Below are 24,828 nucleotides of genomic sequence, written 5' to 3' on the forward strand. Positions count from 1 at the left end.
TCATTGGCTCCTGAGACCTATAGGGTCCAATGTTAACTAATGCAGCATTGCGCCGCGGTCTCCGACCGCCTACAGCGACGGTGTACAATGCCAGCGCAGTTACCTCACATCCCATTGCCCCACTTTACAGGTCAGGCAGCCGCCATTTCAGGGGCCCACATGGCTTCATTTTCAACTGCGTCACACATACCTATGCCTAGTCTCAACTCACACACAGGCCACCTTTTGTGTATGATTAGTGTTCTGTGTAAACTGTGGGTACGTACCTCTGAGTTGTTTGACTCTGTGCTTGCTGTTGTCCTTCATAGGCACCGTCCGCTGGGACATGTGAGGAGATGGCGGCATCCTCCGATGTTCCGACCGTTGGTGGACCTGTCGACAATGGAGGAGCGACATTTGATAATCACCTACAGGCTTGACCATGCCACAATCCAGGAACTGTGTGCCCAGTTGGAGCCAGACCTGATGTCAGCAATCCGCCATCCCACACGAATCCCCCCTCAAGTGCAGGTGCTGCCAGTGCTCCATTTCCTTGCAAGTGGGTCTTTTCAAACAACTGTGGCCATGGCATCAGGGATGTCCCAGTCTATGTTTTCCAACGTATTGTCCAGAGTGTTGTCTGCCCTTCTGAAACTCATGCGGAGCTATATCGTTTTCCCTCAGGTGGAGGATTTGCCTACAGTGAAAGGTGATTTCTATGCACAGGGACATATCCCCAACATCATAGGTGCCATTGATGGGACCCATGTGGCTTTGGTCCCCCCCCACAGGAGTGAACAGGTGTACAGAAACCGGAAGAGTTATAATTCTGTGAATGTCCAGATGGTATGTTTGTCAGACCAGAACATCTCCCAGGTGAATGCCATGTTCCCTGGCTCAGTGCATGACACCTACATCCTGCGGGATAGCAGCATCCCTTATGTGATGGGTCAACTCCAGAGGCACCGTGTGTGGCTATTAGGTGAGCACCTGGAAGCAAGTCAGTGGGAATGGTTGTCTAGGTCTGGGGTTATCCCTCCAGGTTAGTGTGTGTCTAACAGTTGCCCCTCACCATTTGCAGTTGCCTCTGGTTACCCCAACCTGTCATGGCCAGTGAGGAATCCCAGGACCAGGGTAGAGGAACGCTACAATAAGGCCCATGGGCGAACTAGGAGGGTGACTGAGTGGACCTTCGGCCTTCTGAAGGCCAGGTTCAGGTGCCTCCATATGACAGGTGGATCCCTATTCTACTCACCAAAGAAGGTGTGCCAAATCATAGTGGCCTGCTGTATGCTTCACAACTTGGCTTTGCGACACCAGGTGCCTTTTCTGCAGGAGGATGGTCCTGATGGCGGTGTTGTGGCAGCTGTGGAGCCTGTGGACAGTGATGAGGAGGAAGCAGAGGAAGAAGACATGCACAACAGGGACTCAGTGATCCAGCAATATTTCCAGTGAAACACAGGTAAGAATACAATCCTGCCTACTACATGTACTTTTACACTACCACCTCTCTCCTGTCTTTCGTTTTCACCCAGTGTATCACTGAGTTGTCACTTTCCCTTACCGTTTTACAGATGTGGGTCCCACTGTGTGACATCTGCTTAAATTCTTCATGGACTAGGTATGTTGACATTACTATTTCAAAAACATTTTGTCACTGTAATTGCTAATACACTATTTCGAAATCACAGACAGACTCCAGATCATTTTGTGCTTTAGGTGTGTTTATTTAAATGCAAAATATTGGAGGGGGTAGTTAAATGGAGAGGGGTGATGGCGGAGGAGTGTCCATGGCAGAGTCCAGTCTATTAGTCTCATAGGTGCATTGCCCATATGGGCATAGGAAGTGGAGCTGGCGCAGTTTAATTATGGACAGGGTGACAAAGTGGAACAGTAGGATGACAATCAGGGTGGTCTCATTTCTTGGCGGGGGTCTTGGCATCGTTCTCTGTCTTGTTCCTGGATCTCAGGGACCGTTTGCGGGGTGGTTCTCCGTCTGCAGGGGGTGAGGTGCTGGTGTGGTGGTCCTGTGGCGGGGCATCCTGTCCACTAGCGCCGGCAGAGGTGGTGGGCAGTTCATCGTCCATGCTAGTGTCAGGGGCCCCTTGTAGTGCCACAGTGTCCCTCCTGGTGTTGAGTACTTCCTTCAGCACCCCTACGATGGTGCCCAGGGTGGAGCTGATGGTTCTGAGTTCCTCCCTGAAGCCCATATACTGTTCCTCCTGCATGCGATGGGTCTCCTGAAACTTGGCCAGTACCGTTGCGATCGTCTCCTGGGAGTGGTGGTATGCTCCCATGATGGAGGAGAGGGCCTCGTGGAGAGTGGCTTCCCTTGGCCTGTCCACCCCCTGTCGCACGGCAGCCCTCCCAGTTCCCCTGTGTTCCAGTGCCTCCGTCCCCTAGACCGTGTGCACACTGCCACTGCCCCCAGGTCCCTGTTGTTGTTGGGGTGGTGGGTTATCCTGGGTTCCCTGTAGTGGTGGACACACAGCTGATTGACGTGTCCTGGGGACGGAGGTATGGGCCCGCTGGGTGGGTGCTGTGCTGGTGTTTCCAGAGGGGGGAAGGTCTGTGGTGGCCTGTGCCTGTGTGAGGGGAACCGACTGTCCAGAGGTCCCCAATGGTCCGGGCTGGTCATCTAGACCCAGTTGGACAGAGATGCTGTCATCACTGTGGGCCTCTTCTGTTGGTGGTGTGGACATGTGTGGACCCTCCTGTCCGGTGACGTTGGGTAGGGGTCCTCCAGGAGTATAAAAGGATGTTTGTTAAATCTGTGTGTGTAATGGTGTGCAATGGGTGGGTAACCGTGTACCCCAGTGCTAGCATTCCTGTGTGGGAGCTTGTGTGATGGTGGTTTAAGGGGGTGTATGTGCAGTGGGCATGCTTTGGTGATGGGTGTCCATGCTTTGTAGTTGCATGCAGGGCTTGGTGTTGGGATGTGTGGTTTGTGATGTTGGGACATTTGTGAGGAGTTGGGTGCTGGGGGTGAGGGTGAGGGTGGGGGTATGTGCTGGCATGCAGGTAGGGTTGGGGATGTAATAGTTAAGATTTGACTTACCGGAGTCCATTCCTCCACCTACTCCTGCGAGGCCCTCAGGATGCAGAATCGCCAAGACCTGCTCCTCCCATGTTGTTAGTTGTGGGGGAGGAAGTGGGGGTCCGCCTCCAGTCCGCTGAACCGCCAGGTGGTGTCTTGAGACCACGGAACACACCTTCCCCCGTAGGTCATTCCACCTTTTCCTGATGTCCTCCCGATTTCTTGGGTGTTGTCCCACTGCGTTGACCCTGTCCACTATTCTTCGCCATAGCTCCATCTTCCTTGCAATTGAGGTGTGCTGCACCTGTGCTCCGAATAGCTGTGGCTCTACCCAGACGATTTCCTCCACCATGACCCTGAGCTCCTCCTCCGAGAACCTGGGGTGTCTTTGCCGTGCCATGGGGTGGTGTAGGTGATGTGTGGGGAGGAGTGTGTGGTGTAAGTGTGGTGATATGTAGTGGTGTGTTGTGTGAGGTGCATGGAAGTTATGTGGGTGATGATGTTGTGTGCCTGTGGATGCTGTTGTTCTTGCTAGTGGTGTCTCTCTCTGGCCTTCTTTCTGAATTTTTTGTTGTGGGGGTTTGTGGGTGATGTGGGTGTGTGTTTTATATTGTAATGGGTGTGTGGGAGTGGAGTGTGTATGTGTCTCAGGTGTGTGTATTTTGAATTGTCCAATGTGGGGATGTTTTGTAAGAGTGTGTGTATTTTGAGCACGGCGGTGTGTACCACCAATGGAATACCACGGATGAAAGACCGCCGCGTGGATTTGTGTGTCGTGATAGTGTGGGCGTATTTGTTGGCGTGACGGTGGAGGATTTGTTTTCGCCAGTTTATCACTGACCTTTGGTGTGGTGGACTTGTGTGGGTGTCTGAATTTTGGCGGATTCAGAAATGTGGGTCATAATAGCTGTGGCGGAATTCCGCGGCCGCAACGGTGTGTTGGCGGTCTTCTGCACGGCGGTAAGCGGCTTTTACCGCCAATGTTGTAATGACCGCCAAAGTCCAGTATGTGTCCCCTAGCACGGGCAGAAGCAGCAACTGCAGGATAGCTCCACAAAGCACAGGCAGGGCAGCTCTTCTTCCTCAGCTCTTCAGCTCTTCTCCAGGCAGAGGTTTCTCTTTTTTCCAGAATTGTTCTAAAGTCTGTGGTTTTGGGTGCCCTTGTATACCAATTTTGCCCTTTGAAGTAGGCTTACTTCAAAGAAAAGTCTCTCTTGTTTGTGAAATCCTGCCTTGCTCAGGCCAGGCCCCAGACACACACCAGGGGGTTGAAGACTACTTTGTGTAAGAGCAGGCACAGCCTTTTCAGGTGTGAGTGACCACTCCTTCCCTCCCTCCTAGCACAGATGGTTCATCAGGATATGCAAGCTACACCCCAGCTCTCTTTGTGTCACTGTCTAGTGAGAGGTGCAACCAGCCCAACTGTCAAACTGACCTAGACAGGGAATCCACAAACAGGCAGAGTCACATAAATGGTTTAAGCAAGAAAATGCTCACTTTCTAAAAGTGGCATTTTCAAACACACAATCTTAAAATCAACTTTACTAAAAGAGGGATTTGAAAATTGTGAACTCAGAGACCTCAAACTCCACATGTCTATTCGCTTCCAAACGGAATCTACGCTTTAATCATATTTAAAGGTAGCCCTTATGTTAACCTATGAGAGGGACAGGCCTTGCAAAAGTGAAAAACAAATTTAGCAGTAGTCCACTGTCAGGACATATAAAACACATTACTATATGTCCTACCTTAACCCTACACTGCACCCTGCCCTTGGGTTACCTAAGGCCTACCTTAGGGGTGCCCTACATGTAAGAAAAGGGAAAGTTTAGGCTTGGCAATTGGGTCCACTTGCCAAGTCGAATTTACAATTAAAAACTGCAGACACAGACACTGCAGTGGCAGGTCTGAGACTTGATTACAGAGCTACAGATGTGAGTGCCACAACCAGTGCTGCAGGGCCACTAGTAGCATTTGATTTACAGGCCCTGGACACCTCTAGTGCACTTTACTAGGGACCTACTAGTAAATCAAATATGCCAATCATGGATAAACCAATTACATACACATTACACAGAGAGCATGTGCACTTTAGCACTCGTTAGCAGTGGTAAAGTGCTCAGAGTTCAAAAGCCAACAAAAACAGGTCAGAAAAAATAGGAGGCAAAAAGATTGGGGATGACCCTGCATAAGCAAAACAGTCCAACACCTTGGATAGGTTGCTTCGCTACCCGGAGAGTCAAGTGCTGTAGGGATGAGCTCGGCCTACTTTGCAGCATCATAGTAGGACAGTCCATAGGACACCAGTGGTAAATGGACCCAACCACCACAGTTGAAATCCAGTAAAATCTGCTTGCCACGTGCCACCCAAATGGTTCTGACTTCACACACAGCAAGTGAAGCACTTGGGAGGGCAAGTGAGATATGGCGCCATACATGAATGTCTCATAGTTTCCATTCTGTTGAGCTATGTATTTTTTGTAGTCCTGATAGCACTACAATTCAGGTCACGGATTGTGAGGGAAATCTAGAAAAGAGAATATTTACTAGAAAGTTTACATGGAGTGTAAGGCACAATTTTTGGTTTGTTCCATGAACATTCCTAGGTTTCTGAAATCAGTTGTAGTTGCTAGAGGTGAATCAGGTTGCTGGAGCCACATGATCATATCAGTTCATCCTTTCCCCTCAGTAAGGATCAGTATTTTACACAAGTTAAGATGAAGTTGATACCTAAGCAATGATGGGTCAATGGCCCCGGGGTCAGGGGTCCATTCCTGAGATGTGTAGGTCTTTCAGATTTTTCAGCGAGAGGGTGGTCTATGTGTCATTTATGTAGTTGTAGCATTTTATGTTGAGGTAATCAGATAGCAGTGAGAAGTGTCATTTATGTAACCAGTTAGTGGTACAGTGAAGGTATCTTGAAGTATACCAGATTCAGAGACAAAAGGAAGTGAAGTAAATGGAGACCGAAAGATAATCTGAGAATTAGAGGGATATCAAGGATGACTCCTTTGATGCTACATTATTTTTGTCGCATTTGTAGCTAAAGATGGTTCACTGTTGAATGTGATTATCAGACGCAGTTAAATTGTGACAACTCTTTTTCTGTCTATGATGATTCTCTGGGCATTCCAGATGGAAATCATAATAGATTAGGTACGTCTTTCAGACAGAGTTCGATGTTCTGAAAGTATTTTATTTCCAAGTAGTCAAAGCTCTTAACAAGCAAAGCTCTTTTTATCCGCTTCTTTAAGATTAGGTTATTCAACCTTGGTCTATTGCTGGCTCTGCCTGATGGATTTAGCTTGTTCCTTTTCATGTTTGGTTGTATGTAGGAGAACTTGAGACCTGGTGTGTAAGTGTCCCTGTTGTTGGGGAGTTGCTGACAATAGTCCTTGCAGGGGCAATTGTAATCAAATAGATTAGGATGTGCTTGAAAGTTTATGTCTGCTGTAGAACTGACAGTGGGATGGCAGGGCATCTAGCCTTGCCCGAATACTTGAAGTGGGATATCAAGGAATGAATGAAACAGGCCTGGGTCTGATGTTTGTCACTACAGAATAGGCTTCCTAATCTTACTTTGAGTGGGCTGGCTAGTGGGTGCCGCTTACTTGCCTTAGAAACAAGGCGGTCTGTGATGGCATTACAAAAAGCTTGAATTGTAAGAAGCAAAGCCGGAGTGACACAACTTTCTGTGGATGTTGTACTGGGAAAGGCGTGGTGGGGCATGGGCTGAGGGAAAGTGTGGCTCAATTGCACTGAAGTGCCTGATAGCTACCAACAGTTTTTAAAGATGAAGATACCAAAGGAGGGTTACGTGGATGGAAAGAAAAGTTACAAGAAGAAAAATTATGGGACAGGGAATATTAGTGAGTAGTGAATGTAGTAATGGGAGAAAGTTGGTAGGGTGGAAAATAGGTTATAGGAGAAGGGTTTGTGGATGTTAGGTAAAAAAGTAGATGTCTGGGAGGCATCATTGAGAAGAAGAGGTTAGCCTGGATGTTCAGGATACATAAGAAGTAGCAAGGATAAGGAGGGATCAGTTACAGGATTAGAGTGGAAAGGAAAGGTATGTAAGACAGTAGAGAGGAAACAAGGCAAGAAACGAATAATGAGGCCACATGGAGGTTATGTTGGAGGGAGTATGCAGGCCAATGATGGGAGCACGCAGGAGGATGTGTAGTAGGAGAATATAATACGAGAATATGGAGAATCTAAAATGGAGACATGAAATTTAGATTGGAAAAGAGGCCTACATGAGGAGCTGTATGAATATAGTGTGTGGGACTAAGAGGAGACTACAAGAGGTATGAAAAGAGGGGGGGGTGATATTAAGCGGGGCCGTGCGGATAGGGTGATCATAAGGCTATGTAAGGTTGTGAGGCTATGTAAGTATGTGCAAGACAGAATACTTAGAGTATACTAGTAGGTTAGCAGAGTGTGTAGCAGACACTCATGAAGAAGGAGGAGAGGGCAGAAGCGGACCACATTGTTCAACCACTGCTATTTCCTAAATGCTCTTTAAGTTTATGGAAGTTCTGAATTGAAACACATAATGCACTTTTGTCTCTGCTATCAGGTCAGCAAAGCCTGGCTATGTTTCCGTCTTTCAGAGCAACGGTAATAGCTTGATACGTAGTACACATATTAGACATCCTAAATAAACCAATCTCCTTTCTTAAACGAATCTTAAATGTGCTCTAAACGAACTATTTCATAGTCCCCAGGCGATAGCTGCATTCTTATTAACTGTTCGAATTTGGATGAAAACGTATGCATCTTTACACCATGGAACGTGTTTTAAGCCATCTGTAATCTTCGTCCTTAGGTAGTCCTTAAACAGCTTAATCAAATGCAGGTGTCCCCAGAAATTGTACAAGCTGCCCTTTGCACTCACTGTAGCCTGCAACTCATTTATGTGGGATTGCTCAGGTCTTTTCTCATTACTGTCAGCTGTCTGTGCTTGCCAGAGTTAACACTGATAAATGAGCACGTGTTTTTTTTCATAAATATTCTTGCACGGATCTGAAAGACCATGCTTTTGATTATTTGCTCCCCACACTCAGGAAAGGTTTACAACTGTGAGGTGGTAAGTGATCACTGCTTTTCATAAACTTTGTGTATCCTTCGAATAGATTCGCTGTGGAATTCAAGTTCAGAAAAGCCAGCTCATCTACAACATGAATGCGTGCTTCCCCGAGACAATAGAAAACGGAAGATTTAATTCTGCTTTATTGGCAAACAATCGAAAAATACACCTGATTTGTACTATACAGGAAAGTAAGCTGTTCTCCCACCTAGATTATGTTGAGAAAACAGTCCAAGGCAATGGGATGTATGACGTCTGTTGACATCCTTAGCTGGGAGCTCTCCTTCCCTCAATTATCTCTGGATGCTCATGACTACTCCCACTGACAAATGTCCCCACTCATCCACATATTGTGGGCCTCAGTCACAAAGATCTTGCTGTGGCTTATTCTTGGAATATTACTACGAATAATATTACTACTTAATCCAAGGAATACATTAAGACTACTCCATGCACACTAATGGAATTCTGCTGTAAGTCAGAATACTACTAGAGTAAGTCACAGCAAAATCTTTGCGCAAGTCCTATGTGTGGGAGGAAGTAACTGGCAGAACTGGACTGGAAAGCAATTTAAAGTACAATAAACCTGCTATTCGAAAAAAGGTGTGGACAAAAAGCAGCTTCAATGTACCCCTAGACCGCTAGGAGACCCACGAGCGAACAAGCAGAAGCCAATGCAGGACAGAGATTGTGAACAGAAGGTTCAGATAGTATATAATTATTAGAAGAGGAATTGCTAAATGATTGATGGTTAATACATGATGGTATAGGCAAAACCCATTTATGTTTGCATGTTTATGGTATTTCTGTAGCACCGGTTTAGCCAAAAGGAATGAGAGAGGTGCACATCGTCAAAGACAAGCACAAAGTTGTGGATGGTTTAAGCACTTCAATGTAGTGTTTTTTGAAGTGGTGAGTCTTCTATAGGGTTAGAGTTTGGAGCCTTCTAACACGCTTTTAGATCTGGCCTAGAGACAGCTTTAGCTGTTTCACCATCCTCATTAAAAAAAAAAAAAAGTATTTAAAAGGAAAACTGTACATATATACATACACATTAGCAGTGCAGTGCTTAATTTGAACGGTGGTTGCCTGTGGGGCGCACGCCACTTATTATTGGGAACGCGCAATTAGTTATCTGCAATAGACATTTACCAAGAGCAAGAGACGGAAACATTAAAGGAAAAAAAGACGGAGGAAGAGAAAGACATAAAAGCCGTCACAAAGGCAAAAAACAGGAGCCTGCAGAAGTGAGATAAAGGCGGATTGGGTGGGTGTTAGCAAATTAAAGATGAATGTGACGGATTTAGAAACACGCAGCCTTGGAATTCTGTGCGCACTCATTTAATTGCACCAACCACGTTTCAGAGCAGAGCTTTGGGTACCAGGCGATTTTATTTACAAATTACAGTCTGCACATAAGGACTATTGGATGCTTCTTCCATTAGCCTGTTCAACTGACATTCACATTTGTGCTTCCACCCCACAATATAATGCAGCATAAGGCAGTGGGTCAGCCAAATCTAGCCTTCAGCTATTATGCACTTGTCAGACCACATGAGCATATCAACCTAAAAAAAGTGACTTCAGGGACAGGCTCTATGGCCCATGCATTTTTGCCAATGATACTTTCTTTCCGTTCTTAATACTTTCTGTATTTTGTAGTTATTAGACATGACACATTTGGTGTGGTATTGCTCCAGAAGTTTTGTCTTCACTATCCTGTTTTCCTGAACCTGTTTTGTTGGGTTTAGGACTCATTGCACTTCACTCCTGCTAACCAATGGTAAAGTGCTTGTGCTGTGTTTCTTAAACATGGTAAAATTGGTGGACACCTAATCGACAGACTTAGGGCCTGATTTATACTTTTTTAGTGCCGCATTTGCTTCATTTTTTTACGCAAAAGCGGCGCTAACTTACAAAATATAATTGAATTTAGTAAGTTTGTGCCGCTTTTGCGTCAAAAAATGACACAAATGCAGCGCTAAAAAGTATAAATCAGGCCCTCAATATTCCCTAGCAAATGGCATCCATATAGTATTGGCTTGTAAGTTAAATGTTACAAGTGGGGTCATCACCTATTGTGCCATCCACTAAAGTTTACTTTAAAACATCTCATGCGTGCCACTGTGTAGTTTTAAATTGCCTTCTCGACATGCCAAGTAAACATTTTGCCAGGCCTAGGCTTTTCTTTTTAACACAAGTCATCCCAAGGTTAGGCCTACAAAGCTCCTAGGGTAGGTAGGGTGCAATATGTAGAAAGTATATGTGTACTAGCAGTAAAATGCTCCTGACAAGGCTCACTCTTCCAGGTGGAATAGACTAACACTGGGTTAGCTTATTACACCTAAAAAGTGATAACTTCAGTTTTGGAGCGAGAACTTCTTACTCTTCTCATCTGAATTGCAATTTAAAATCCTTTTTAATGCGGAAGTTGGATTTTAACTTACTATTCTGAAAATGCTACTTTTAGAAAGTTGGCAGTTTCCTGCCAAAATGTTTCTTTCTGCCAATGCCCAACGTCACATGCCTGTTAATGGCTCTCCTGTGGTGTGATGTGTATTCCTTCCAGGCAGGGGACCAAAGATCATTGGGTGTGAGAAGGATGTTCCTCTCCTGAGCAGGATGACCTGGGGGATGTGCTTTTCGAGGTTTAAAGGGTAGCCTCCTGACTGTACCCACCCCGTTCCTGATTTCTGAAGCTGCTTACCCTATCACTACCAAATGCAGCACACAACTGGGTGTGCCAGCCTGCTCTTTATTTCCCTAGACAGTTTGGAGCCAGACTAAGGGGAATAACTGAGCAGAACTGGTTTAGGTATAGACAAAGAGAGGGACTCCCACATACAGGCTGGCACCCTCAAAATCTCTCATCAGATCACTCCTGGGCCTGTAAGGATTCAGAAAAAGAAGGTCTGCCCTTTTGACTGTTGTAGGAAGACTGGACCTGGTTGCCTGTGAACTTAGGATCCCCAGAAGTGACTCCTAGAGACCAAGGCCGAAATCCCTGCAACTTATTTACAGGGTAGTGCAATGCATCCACTGCACCACTCTGTAACCCTGTGGGCTAAATTATGCCTGCGCCAGGCATAATGTATGCAAAGTGGGCGTTACCCAGTAAGGGGAGCCAGAAAAATGGCGTCAGGAAATCTATGAGATTTCGTTGCACCATTATTTATGGGACTTTTAAAGTTTGCTCAAGAGCAGGCATTAAAGGGGGCTTCCATTCTCTAGAATGGGGCCCAATGTACTCTGCAGGAGTGGCACCAATATTTTGGCGCTACTCCTGCAGTGTACATTAATAGCGTTAGAAATTACGCTACTGCCCTCTACCCTGCGCCATGGTGCACCGTATTTTAAATACGGCGCACACACTGTGGTGGTACAGGGGTGCTAAGGGGCTCAGGGAAAGTGGTGCTGCACCCAGTGCAGCGCCACTTTCCATAAATCTGCCCTCAGATGGCTGACCTGTTGTTTGAGCTACAGGGGCACAACAAGCTTCCAGAAGTTTTCCCTGCAACTGCCAAGCTGGCCAGCATTAACTAGACCTCCCTGAGTCCTGCAGTTTGCCTCTGCTGGAGTGAGTTCTGACCCCCTAAGAGGTACCTCCCCAGGGGCCTTGGCTGGTACTACAAACCTGCAAGAACTGAAGTCCAGGTGAAAATCCAGAAGTTTTGGGCTCATCGTGACCGCAAATAACCACAGACATCTTCTATCAATGCGAAGATCTGATGCTCTTTTCTTCTGCAACAAATCGCCCGCATCTCCCACCAATGTGAAGTTCCATTGACTGTCTGCTTTTTGCACTGACAAGGATCTATTTGCAGCTCACACCAATGCAAAGCTCTGGCTGAGGGTCCTCACATGGAACTGAACTGTGTGAGAAGGTAAACTCTTCACCAAGACGACCTTGATCCCTGTATTTGACACTCATTCCACCTTGGTCACCAGAACTTGTGACTTTGACCCGGACCTGAACAGCTAAATAACCACCAGTGTCACTTTGTGATTCTTGGTGCTATTTTTCCCAAAACTGTAAAAAATAACTTTTACATATTGGATTTTTGTCGTTTTAGTGTGATGTTATTTATTATTAAGTGAATCTACTTTTTTCTGAATTAGTATGAGATTTTTCTTGCGGTGTGTGTTCATTTTATTACAGTTCAAGTGCTGAATAAATACTTTACATATCACGCCGAAGTTAAGGTTTATTAGCAAAGTTTATTCAGTAATTTTTTGTGGTTTGTTCTGACAAGGACTGTTTATTATTTGAGTGGGGCTCTCACGCTTCTCAACTTACAACCCAATTTCTAACATTAGTCATTCTTTTGTGTGCATGTGTGATTCTGGTGTGAGTGTGTGTGTCTGTGTGTGTGTGTGTGTTTTAACCCCTGTCTTTAGGCTACAGGTTGTGCCAATAAGAATCATATTTTTCTGTGATGTGCATTAAAACTAGGAAAAGTTGTAAAAAGCCCCAGAAACTGGCAAAGATAAGAGGAAGTGCAATCTCCATATGTAAGCAGTGTGGCTGCAGTGAGGCGGACGACGTGCATATGTTTGCCTCCTGCCCAAAATTGGAGGAATTTTGGATGGCGGTGGATAAGACAATTTCTCTCTCCTTGGGCACTGTTATGAAGGTAGGCCCCCTTTTGATCTTGTTTGGCATAGCACCTCAGGAAGAAGGCTCCCTCTTTTCCCATCCACACCGTCGAGGCTTGGTATTCTATTTTATACTACTTGCAAGGAGAGAAATCTTTAAGAGTTGGGCTCAAACTTCTGCACGCATGGAAAAGATTGATACTTCTTTTCAGTGAAGTAGAAAGAGAGAAACAAAGGGCAATTGGGAAGGGTTTTGGGAATTGCTTAAGTTTTGATATGCTTGATATGTATTCTTTTGTCCGATTATTAGTCGCCTCTGGCTCGGTTAGGTTGGGAAACTCAGCCCATCCCATGACCTAGAGGGACTTGATAACGGGTTTTACCATGAGTACATGTGGTGGCGGTAATCCAGTTGGTGCTCAATGGTAGCATTATGAGGGCCACAAAAAAAGAAGACACAACAGCACTGTTCTATTAAATGGACGCAATTTTATTTAATGTCTAATATTTATTGGAAACATGTGGCACCATGTTTCAGTGGCACCATGTTTTATTTTTCTCTTCGTTTTTAATTTTATGGAGTAACATAAACCATCATAGTAGCTGTTAGACATGGGGTCTTTGGTTGGCAGTCAGGTTACACCCTATCCAAGCAAGGACACTCACTCTAGTCAGGGTAAAAGAGAATCACCCTCTGCTCACCCCTGCTTACCCCCTTGGTAGCTTGGCACGAGCAGTAGGCTTAACTTCAGAGTGCTAGGTGTAAAGTATTTCTACCCACACACACAGTAACTTAATGGAAACACTACAAAATGACACAACACAGGTTTAAACAAAACAAAACAAGACCAAAATGACAAAAATTCACAATACACAAGTCAAGTTATCAATTAAAAAGCAAAAAGAGTCTTTATGTAGTTTTAATCACACACTAACACTGTTGGCGTGAAAATGTACCTTGGGTGCGTCAAAAATAATCCTGCACGGGCGAGTGTGCGTCAAAAAGGGCTTGCGATGCGTCGACTTCACTCACGAGCAAGACCTTGTGTTGTTTCTCCTTTCGTCGGGTCGGGCGCATCGTTTCTTCTCGCTGCAGGAGAGCGATGCTTCGATCCGGTCAGCACTCTCAGGTCCGGGCAGGCCTTGCGTTGTTTTCACATGCCCAGCGGTGTTTGCGTCAGAAATCCAGCCGTGCGATGATCCGAAAACCATGCAGCACGGGTTGCAATCTCCCAGCCTCCTTCAGCAATGCTGTGCGGCGTCGTTTCTCCAGCTCCGTGCGTCGATTCTTCGGTCGCATTACAGGCGAGCATCTATTTTCAGCCGCAAAGCCGGCGGTGCGTTGATTTCCCAGCCACAGATCAGAGTTGTGTCGATCTTTTCCACGCACGGGGTTCTGTGCGTGGATTTCTTCCTCCTAGGCTGCTAGCTTCTCCTTTCAGGGTCCCAGAAACTGGATGGGTACCACAGGGCAGAGTAGGAGTCTCTCCAGAGACTCCAGGTGCTGGCAGAGAAACGTCTTTGCTGTCCCTCTTACTCTGGCAGAAGCAGCAACTGCAGGATAGCTCCACAAAGCACAGTCACAGGTAGGGTAGCTCTTCTTCCTAAGCTCTTCAGCTCTTCTCCAGGCAGAGGTTCTTCTTGGTTACCAGAAGTGTTCTAAAATCTGTGGTTTTGGGTGTCCTTCTTATATCCAATTTCTCCTTTGAAGTATGCCTACTTCAAAGCAAAGTCTCTCTTGTTTGTGAAATCCTGCCTTGCCCAGGCCAGGCCCAGACACTCACCAGGGGGATGGAGACTGCTTTGTCAGAAGACAGGCACAGCCCTTTCAGGTGTAAGTGACCACTCCTCCCCTCCCTCCTTGCACAGATGGCTCATCAGGAAATGCAGACTACACCCCAGCTCCCTTTGTGCCACCATCTAGTGTGAGGTGCAACCAGCCCAACTGTTAAAATGACCCAGACAGGCAATCCACAAACAGGCAGACTCACAGAAATGGTATAAGCAAGAAAATGCTCACTTTCTAAAAGTGGCATTTTCAAACACACAATCTTAAAACCAACTTTACTAAAAGATGTATTTTTAAATTGTGAGCTCAGAGACCCCAAACTCCACATGTCCATCCGCTCCCAAAGGGAATCTACACTTTAATCAGATTAAAAGGTAGCCCCCATGTTAACCTATGAGAGGGACAGGCCTTGCAACAGTGAAAAACGAATTTAGCAATATTTCACTGTCAGTACATATGAACACATGTCCTACCTTAACCATACACTGCACCCTGCCCTTGGGGCTACCTAGGGCCTAACTGAGGAGTGCCTTACATGTACGCAAAGGGAGGTTTTAGGCCTGGCAAGTGGGTACACTTGCCAAGTCGAAGTTACAGATAAAACTGCACACACAGACACTGCAGTGGCAGGTCCGAGACATGATTACAGTGCGACTTACGTGGGTGGCACAACCAGTGCTGCAGGCCAACTAGTAGCATTTGATTTACAGGCCCTGGACACCTCTAGTGCACTGTACTAGGGACTTACTTATAAATCAAATATGCCAATCATGGATAAGCCAATTACATATACATTTTGTAAAGGAGAACTTGCACTTTAGCACTGGTTAGCAGTGGTAAAGTGCCCAGAGTAACACAAACAGCAAAATCAGAGTTCAGCACACATCAGCAACCTGGGAAACAGAGGCAAAAAGTTAAGGGAGACCACGCCAAGGATGAAAAGTCTAACAGTAGCTTGCCAAACTCGGGCTCACTGGCAAATTAATAGGGTCCCCGAACATTTTTAGGAGGTCAAAAATATTTAAGTTAGAAAGATGGCGTCAAGCATTAGATCAGTCCATGAGTGAGTATGAACATCTGGCAGATGTAACTATGTCCCATGGATAAAAGTAATAGATATATTCTGTAATGTCATTTTTTTATACATGTGACATTTGACCAGAAATGCTTTACGTAATATCAAGAGATTGAAAATGTTATGTATACATGATATGCAGTTTTCTAAAGCCCACGTCTCTGAGCCAGGGAAATGAGCTTCTGAACAAAAGCGTGTCCAGCTCAAGAATAGGTTGTCAGTCATTGCTCATCAGTATAGTAGGCATTGTGTAGGCACATTTTCATAATTTCTATTTGGAATTTCATATCAGTGGCAATGGTAGTGCTGAAGGAAGACAGTGGCATGCTTGAATAAAATTCCACACTGAAATTCCTGGTAGACAGACTGCGTGTGACTGGGCCCAGGGGCAATGTGAACAAAGTATTAGTGCACAAACTTCTGGGAGTTAGACTACCTTGCCTAAGAGGAATTACTTAAGTTTCAGGCTTCCTGCAAGTCAGTATTAGGGCTCAAGTGGAACCAATGGATACTCCTTGTGACAAGAGTATGCAGTGAAGAAAAATTCTTTAGAGAGCAGGTGTTCATTTTAGAGGTAAATTAACATTTCTAAAATTACAGCACTCAGTTCCCCCAGTTGCTTTCCTCAATGACAGCTACTCTTCTCGAAATTCATCCAAGTGCACTTGGTGACAAAGCATGTTTAAAGATGTGGAATTTGAGCTATCTCAGGAAAAAGGAGAGGTTTCAATGCGTATTACTTTTCAAGTTCTGGAGGGTTTTACTCAGTGGCGGTTGGTGGTATTAAAAACCGGTGGGGTGCTCCATACATATACATTACATACATTACACAAAACACATTACAATGAACAATTAAAAAAGAGAAAAATAAACTTTCACTTATCTTATCCTGCAGCACGTCCCCAGTGCTTGCTAATCCAGGGCTCCAGACCACTCCGAGAGTGTGGTGACACCATAAAGCCAACTACCTTTTCCAATCCAGACGCTGCTCTCATGATGTTAAGCAGCATGAGTGAAGTGTCTGGATTGGCTGGAGCAGGCTTGCCTATTGCTCCTAAAGGCAATGGAGCCCTGTGCCTGCTCTTCAACCTAGCTGTCCTGAACAGTTGGGTTGAGAGGTTTAAACTGTGCATGTCGTTTGACTGAAGCAAAGGAACCCAGCCAAAACCTACATGCGCAAGACAATGAAAGGGTCCACTCCTCACTGCTGCCAATTGGCATCAATTATGCACAGACTCCGCCCCCATACTCTGCTTGCCACAGAGTACAAAATAAAATGGTAATAAAATCATGTTATCAACATTTTATTTTTACTCTTTCTGTAGCAGTGTGTGTGTGGGTGGGTGTGACCCTTCTCCGCTCATTTGAGGGAACTGCTGCTGGTTTTACTTTGGGTTACTTACAGTTCTCTGTGGTAAAGCCACAAAATGAAAAGTCAATCACAATATCTCTTCTAACGTACCCCTATTATTATAATGAGTGTCATTCTGTGCTCTCCATGACCAATATAGTTCTTTTAAATCTTTGGAAGAGATGCACTTGGTAATAGTGGTATCCAACAACTCTGGCAAATCCGAAGAGCTCAGCAGTTTCTTTATATTGTTAAGCCAATCTATTTATGAAACCTGTCCTGCTTGGCTCTCTCTTGCATGGCTTCAGCATAAGCAGCTATTTAGAGTGTGACAACCTCCTCCAGAACAAAACAGGTCTGGTTCTTGCTTTGTCAATATGGCCCCCAAAATGTATTAATGTTTCAGGGAGACTTTATCAACATGCATTTCCCATGGCATTGTTGATGATATCCTTACTGTTAAATAATCAAAAGCATCTACTGTCTCTAAGTCTACTCCTCCTAGAGCCACCCTCCCTTTGTATGTTTATTCTTTTGTTTGATAGCTATATATTTGTTTTAGCTGTATTTACTACTAGGTCATGTAAAAAGCAAAATTCCTCAAAGTGGTTCAGTAAGTGCTGCAATCTACTTGGAGTTTGGGATGCTAGTAGAGCGTCAACACCAAAACGTAAAGTGGGTATTTTACTCTTGCCAAAGACAGAGAGTCAGTAGCGTGCAATGAAAAAAAATGTAGTACATTGTTCAAGTACAAAACAAACAAGGTGGGAGCCAGAACACAGTCCTGATGAACACCCTCGCTAATGGGAATGGAGTTTGTAAACTGCCCCTGGTCACTCCATCTTACTCTGGCAAAGTTAAGTACAACAATAGAAAGAAAGATTAAGGGCATCCCCATGCCACAACTTTTAGGGGGGGGTACCAAGTGGAAGGAAGACTTCAAATCATCCAAGGCCACATCTAAGTATACTTTGTCAAATAACACTGTCTTCCAATACAAGGTTATGAATTGAAAAACCTATTCTATGGTATTAGTTTTCTTCCTGAATCCAGGTTGCAGAGTGGAAAAGTATTTTGCTGTCTTTAATCTACTCATGTATTTTTCCTAGTGCCACCCAGCTAAAGACCTTTTAATAGTGGCAATTAAGATTATAGGCCTATCATTTTAGTCATCTTTCTCTCTCCCTTTTTATAGATTGGTACAACCTCTGCACCTTTCCAGGAGCTCGGGATAGGTGTTCTCCTTACAATTGCATTAGTCAATGCTAGGATGTATTTACACCAGTTTTCCAGGAATACCATCAGTTCCAGGAGCTGGCCCACATCCAATGGCATCAAGGGAAGCTTTTATATCACTTAAGTCAAATACCAGATAATCTTGTTTTGAACCTTCATGCACCGACTGGGCGTACCAACTGGGTGCATAGGATTTATCAGTGTATACAATCTTGAAATGATTTAACCAGTCAGGTGGCAGGATGTATCTGCAGGTTGTGATGTAATCACTTTACGCCCCCATGCCACCAAAGACCAGAATTTATGAGAATCTTTGTCCCATGCATTCAGTGGATTGAGCCATCACTTCTCATCCAAATGCTTTTTGCTTTTTATTGTACTTGCTTGTACGCCTTCCTTGTAGCTTCTATCTGTCCTTAACCTAAAAGCCACTGCTAACTGCCTTGTGACCTGCCTGCACTCCTTGTAAAACCAGATGTTGTTATTGAAGGAGTTGCCCTTGGTTTCAGTGATAGGAGCTGATAAAAATGGGATATTTGGTTGGCAGTCAGGTTACCCCCTGTCCAAGCAAGGACCCTCACTCTAGTCAGGGTAAGTCACACACAATCCAAATCATCCTTTGCCCATCCTCTGGTAGCTTGGCACTGAGCAGTCAGGCTTAACTTAGAAGGCAATGTGTAAAGTATTTGTGCAATAAATCATACAATAACACAATATAGCAAAACAAAAATACACCACACAGTGTTTAGAAAAATATATAATATTTATCTGGATAAATGCAGGTCAAAACGATTAAAGATATAATAAGTAAATGTAGAGATGTCACTGAAAAGTGATATAAAGTGTCTTAAGTCTTTTAAAAGCAAACAAAGTCTCTTTCAAGCACAAAGTACCTGGTTCGCGTGAAAAATCTCCACAAAGGCCCGCAGAGGAGGAGATGCGTGGAAACAAAGGGGTGTACGTTGATTTCTCGGGACGCACACTGCAATGCGTTGTTTATTTTCACGCAGGGGCAGCTGTGCATCGATTTCCGGCACTTGGTCGTGGATCCTCTTCGGGTTGCGGGGTTTTCAGATGCCCAATGGGGGCAATGCATGGATTTCTGGTGCTGCTAGGACGAAGTCACAGGAGCTTCGTCGATCCGGTAGGCGTTGTGTCAAATTTTCTACACCACTGCAGGCGCTGCGTCAATTCCTCTCTGGAAGTCAGGCTGCGTCATTCTGGCTCAGCTATGTGTCGATCCGGTGAGGCCATGCGGCGAAGTTCTGGTCGCTACGCTGGCGCTTCGTTGTGAAGTCGGGATATATTGTTTTCACCGTGTTGCAAGCTGTGCGTTGTTTCTGGCAGGCTGTGCGTTGAATTTCACCGCACAGGGAGTCCTTCTTGTAGACATGAAGTCTTTTTGGTCCTGAGACTTCAGGGAACAGGAGGCAGGCTCTATCCAAGCCCTTGGAGAGCACTTCTTCACCACAGCCAGGGAGCAGCAAGGCAGCAGTCCTTCACAGAAAGCAGACAGGTGAGTCCTTTGAGCAGCCAGGCAGGTCTTCTTGGCAGGATGCAGGTTCTGGTTCTGGTTCTCTTCTCCAGGAAGTGTCTGAGGTGGTAGGGCAGAGGCTCTGTTTTTATAACCCAAATGTGCCTTTGAAGTGGGGGGACTTCAATGAGTGGCTTAGAAGTGCACAAGGTCCCCTTTCAGTTCAATCCTGTCTGCCAGGGTCCCAGTAGGGGGTGTGGCATTCCTTTGTGTGAGAGCAGGCCCTGCACCCTCCCAGCCCAGGAAGACCCATTCAAAATGCAGATGTATGCAAGTGAGGCTGAGTATCCTGTGTTTGGGGTGTATCAGAGTGAATGCACAAGGAGCTGTCATATAAACCCAGACAGACATGAATTGTAAGGCACAGAAAGATTTAAGTGCAGATAAATGCTCACTTTCTAAAAGTGGCATTTCTAAAATAGTAATATTAAATCCAACTTCACCAGTCAGCAGGATTTTGTATTACCATTCTGGCCATACTAAATATGACCTTCTTACTCCTTTCAGATCAGCAGCTACCACTCAAACAATTTATGAGGGCATCCCCACGGTTATCCTATGAAGGGAGCTGGCCTCACAGCAGTGTAAAAACGTATTTAGGGGTTTTACACTAACAGGACATGTAAACTACACAGGTACATGTCCTGCCTTTTACCTACACATCACCCTGCCTTAGGGGTTACCCAGGGCACACATTAGGGGTGACTTATATGTAGAAAAAGGGGAGTTTTAGGCTTGGCAAGTACTTTTAAATGCCAAGTCGAATTGGCAGTGAAACTACACACACAGGCCTTGCAATGGCTATATGGTCAAAGAAGCCTTGGACTTTTGCATGTCAACCAGCGTTCCTATGGACTAGGCACATTTTGTCTAGTAGGTATCACAATATTGACTGCTATTAAACTGCAAGAAAATGCAAAGGCTGAGTGCCAAACTGCCAGACTACCCTTACATAAGCTGACAGTTTTAAACTCTTCAATCTTCTGCTCCGTGCCCGACAGGGAGTTTTCTTCTGGACCTTGCATTTTATCTTTTTCCACTTCTGTTCACTGGCTTTGAGCGGACCATATACAGCTATTTATTCTTGCTTTGTTGTTTATTCTTTTATGTACTAATTTTATTTAACTTACAAAAAATATTTACTTGACATACATCCCAATGCCACCAACTTTTACAGCACTACTAATTATTTGAGATGCAGCTGTACTGTTCTCCTATGTAGTATCATCGAATAACTAGATAATGTCTTTACTACATTGCATGCAACGGCTATTTTAATACTCTCTGTTGATGAGATCATAAAACATTGCTTACCTGTGAGTCTGTTTTTTAAAATGGTCTGCTCTGTGATAATCTTCTGACAGTCGTCATTTTTGTTGTTTGCTTCTGACAACAAGTCTTCTAACTTTCGAATTTGAGCATCACTGTTAACCTGCCGAAGTAATTTACAAAAGGCATACATTAAAAATGTTTTTGTACTTGGCAGCAAAAATTAGGCGGGTTTATTTATGAAACGACTGTGGGAACGCAGCATAGCAACGTGTTAAAGTATATGAGCACCGACAACATATTTTATAAAAGTATATGGTGTGTGACGAACAAAGAAAATATTTTTCTTCCAGATCACAAAACATTCTTACTAGGCATGAACGAAATGTAAATTACTCTGGCATTAGCTGCGTAATTTTGGGATTTAGCATGTATTGTGTTTTGCAAATTTCAGAAATTATGGAGCTGCACTGTATTGCATAATTAAGCACTGTTTGTGCAAAGTTTTACCACAAGTGCATGGAAGTAATGCAAATGGACAGAATACAAGCAGAAGTTGCTCACTCCACTTGCATTCTGTGCACTATCGTTTACAGTGAAATACATTCATGCATCAAATTTGATGTAGGCTGCATTATGTGCTAACATATAGCACAAAATGATGGATTCATATTTTGTTCAATAATGCATAATTTTGCTTAAGTTTCCTGCAATGTTGTTTTATTACGTGAAAGAAAATTACGCAAATGTTTCACCCCCCAATTCCTACCCAACTAATACGTGTCCTACAAGGTGTAACTACAATTAAAGTGTTGAATGGAAAAGTAATATTCCACAGAATGTTGCTGTTCATAATATGTGCTTCTGTTTATCATAAAAACCTCTACTAGCCAAGTAAAGGTAAAGTGCTTGTTTACAAATATCACTTAGTCCTTGAGCAGGACTTAGTCAGATTTCTGAGTGACTGTTGGAGCATATCCAGATACACCAAGCGGGCCATCTCAGTCAAAATGTATGCCTTTGGAATAAGTAATTTATTGAGAGCTCAAAGTCTTTCAGAGGGACACGTTCCAAGGTGGAATTCGAGGAGAATTCTTCGAAGTTACAAACACCATCGAAGAATGCTTGTTGAAGCCATTGGCTTTGGTGCCAAAGGCTCCAAGCTGAACAAAGCTGGATTTTGTAACACCCTAGGTCGATTCCCTGTAGGCCTGGATTTGCCATCTCTCCCTAGATAAATAATTGACCTTGAGCTTTTGGTATATGGTGTATTACAACAGGATTCTCCTCTTAGTCTCTCTGATCTGCTGGTTGTAACATCTCAGTGCTGCTTTGCAAGTCTCCTTGTCGATATTACTGTGGTTTGTTCTCCATCTTCTTTCCAGTTGTTTGCAGTGTTGTTTGGTTAAGTGGATTCCCCAGTGCACCAGCTAGCCTGTTTCTGGGTCCTGCTTTTTTGTGTTAAGTTTATGGGGTGACAGGGCACTGGTGAATTTGTGGTCCATTTTTGGATTTGTTTGATGTCACTGTCTAGGTTGTTGGTGGGGTTTGTCTGGTTGATGCACAGGGTGTAGGACATTTGGATTCTGAGACACTACTCCAGCTACATCTGGCCAGGATTGCAGCAGTGGTTTTTCCTGGCAAAGGTTGTTGATTGGGTAGTGGATGATAGCATGATCAGTCCAGATGAGAGGGGTAATTGCATTGATTGTGATGCTGTTGAAGGTGTTGTGGGTAGGTCCAGCTGATAGTGGGGGTTAGGTCTTTCGAGGAGTGCAATGAGCCTGGGTAATTCTGGTCTTCCAAGTGGAAGTTGCGGTTACAAAGTAGGATGTGGAATCTATGGTGAGGGGAGATGCTACAAAATCGACAATGCTGCCACTGTAAATAGCTTGTGGTCCCAGTGGTTTCTAGATGAGGGTTCCGTTCAAGGTGCATGTCGTTGAGATTTGTGGTTTGATATGTAGGTGCTCCATGAACAGGGCTGCATACTGTGTGGTTTTATTGCTCTTGATGGTTTCTATTGAAGATTATTGTGATTCCTTCTCCTGGTTTGTGTTGGCAGTCCTGCTGTGCAATCTTAAGTCCTGCTGGGATGGTCTCAGCAATGTTGGGGTACCAAATCAGTGGTCAACCATGTTTTTATCAGGCAGAGGAAGTGCAGGGCATCATTGTTCAGGATGTCCCATATTTCCAAGGCTTGTCTGCTGAGCGAGCAGGCGTTGAGCAGCGTGCACAATAGATTAACTGGGGGTGCCTGTTTGCTAGTGGTAGTGGGTGGTGAGCTGCTTGTGAGTTGTGTGGGTGTGGGTGGATTAGGTGTGGTAGGTGCAGTGTTGCATGTGAAGCAACAGTAGGTGCAAGCAAAGGCTTCTGCTGTGTTTCAAGGTGCAGAGCGACTGCAGTGTTATTGCATTATTATATAGAATCCTAATTTTTCACTCAGGGGTTCAGAGTGACATTAAATAGACAATGGCAAATATGGATTTGTCTGTAATGCTACCTAGAACTCCAAGGTGAAAAACATACCTGTTAGACCTCGCCCTTTTTACAGGGTCATTCCCCCAACTTTTTGCCTTCTCCTCCTTATTTTTCGGACCCTTTTTGACTGCCGTTATGACTCTGGGCACTTTACCACTGCTAATCAGTGCTAAAGTGCAGGTGCTCTCCCTTGTAAACTTGGTATGATTGGCTTATACCTGATTTGCACATTTAATTTACTTGCAAGTCCCTTGTACTGTGGTATCTCTATAACCATGGCCTGTAAATTAAATGCTACCAGTGGGCCTCTAACACTGCTTGGGCCACCCACTGAAGTAGTCTTTCAAACCTGTCTCAGGCCTGCTAGCGCAGGACCTACATGCACAGTTTTCTGCATAGGGGCCTGGCATCTAAATTTACTTGACAGGCCCAGAACTTCCCTTTTTCTACATGTAAGTCACCCCTAAGGTAGGCCCTAGCTAGCCCTATGGGCAGGGTGCTATGTATGTAGAAGTCAGGACCTGTGCCTGGTTATGTGGCCTGTCCTGGGAGTGATAAACAGCCTATTTGGTTTCTCACTGCTGGGAGTGCCGCCTTCTCATAGGATTGCATTGGAAATGACCAGCATTATGTGTAGGGGGTATTGTCTGATTTATGAGGGGTAGCGTAGGCATGTTTGGTATGGCTGTAATGTAAGTAAGACATGCTGCTTACTGGTGTAGGTGGATTTGTTATTACTATTACAGAAATGCCACTTCTAGAAAGTGAGCATTTCTCTGGGCTTATGACTCTGGTGTTTTACAGCTTGACTCCAATCCACGTCTGGGCAGAGTGAAAGTTGGGCTTTGTGCATACTTTTCAGACAGCTGATACACAGGGATGGTGGAGGTGTCACAGAGGTGCATCTACATACTGAATAGTCTTCCTGGGCTGAGAGAAGGGAGAGGCAGGGCACACATGCATTTGGAAAGGTTGTGCTCTGGCCTCACACAAAAAGGTTGTTTATCCCCAACTGATGTTTGGGGCCTGTGCTGGGGGAGAGAGGGGTCGCTCCCAGAACCAGATGTAGCTGGTTGAAACCCCCTCTCCTCTCCATTGGAAATGCTTGACAAAACTGAGTATAAGTACAGGGGATTTTTCCCCACAATTTAGACATTCTTGGGACATCTTCAGGACACAGAACGCTATTGAATGAACTCACCAGGACCCACCTTGGACTGCTGTTGCAGTGCTGATCTGTGACCTGCTAGGTCTCTAGGAGGAACTGCCACCATCTGCTTCCCTTGTGCTGGCCTGTTGTTGGGGCCCGCTAGCCCTATGATTCTCCCCCCCTTCTGTCTCCAGGGGCAGGGTGCCGTGGCCCCTGACCCCTGCAACTAACCAAAGCACGAA

At 44.9% G+C, this 24,828-nt stretch overlaps 1 protein-coding gene across 5 annotated transcripts in view; it reads right to left on the reverse strand.

Moving 5' to 3' along the window:
• LOC138246140 (myosin-16-like) overlaps positions 1 to 24,828 on the reverse strand; it is an 838,653-nt gene that overhangs the window by 228,635 nt on the left and 585,190 nt on the right. For all 5 annotated transcript variants that reach the window (XM_069200412.1, XM_069200413.1, XM_069200414.1 and 2 more), the window contains one exon: positions 21,001 to 21,118. In XM_069200412.1, coding sequence (XP_069056513.1) covers positions 21,001 to 21,118 — 118 coding nt within the window. The remainder of the gene's footprint in view (positions 1 to 21,000; positions 21,119 to 24,828) is intronic.

Source organism: Pleurodeles waltl, chromosome 7, assembly GCF_031143425.1.
Source record: "Pleurodeles waltl isolate 20211129_DDA chromosome 7, aPleWal1.hap1.20221129, whole genome shotgun sequence".
Taxonomy (NCBI): Eukaryota; Metazoa; Chordata; class Amphibia; order Caudata; family Salamandridae; genus Pleurodeles; species Pleurodeles waltl.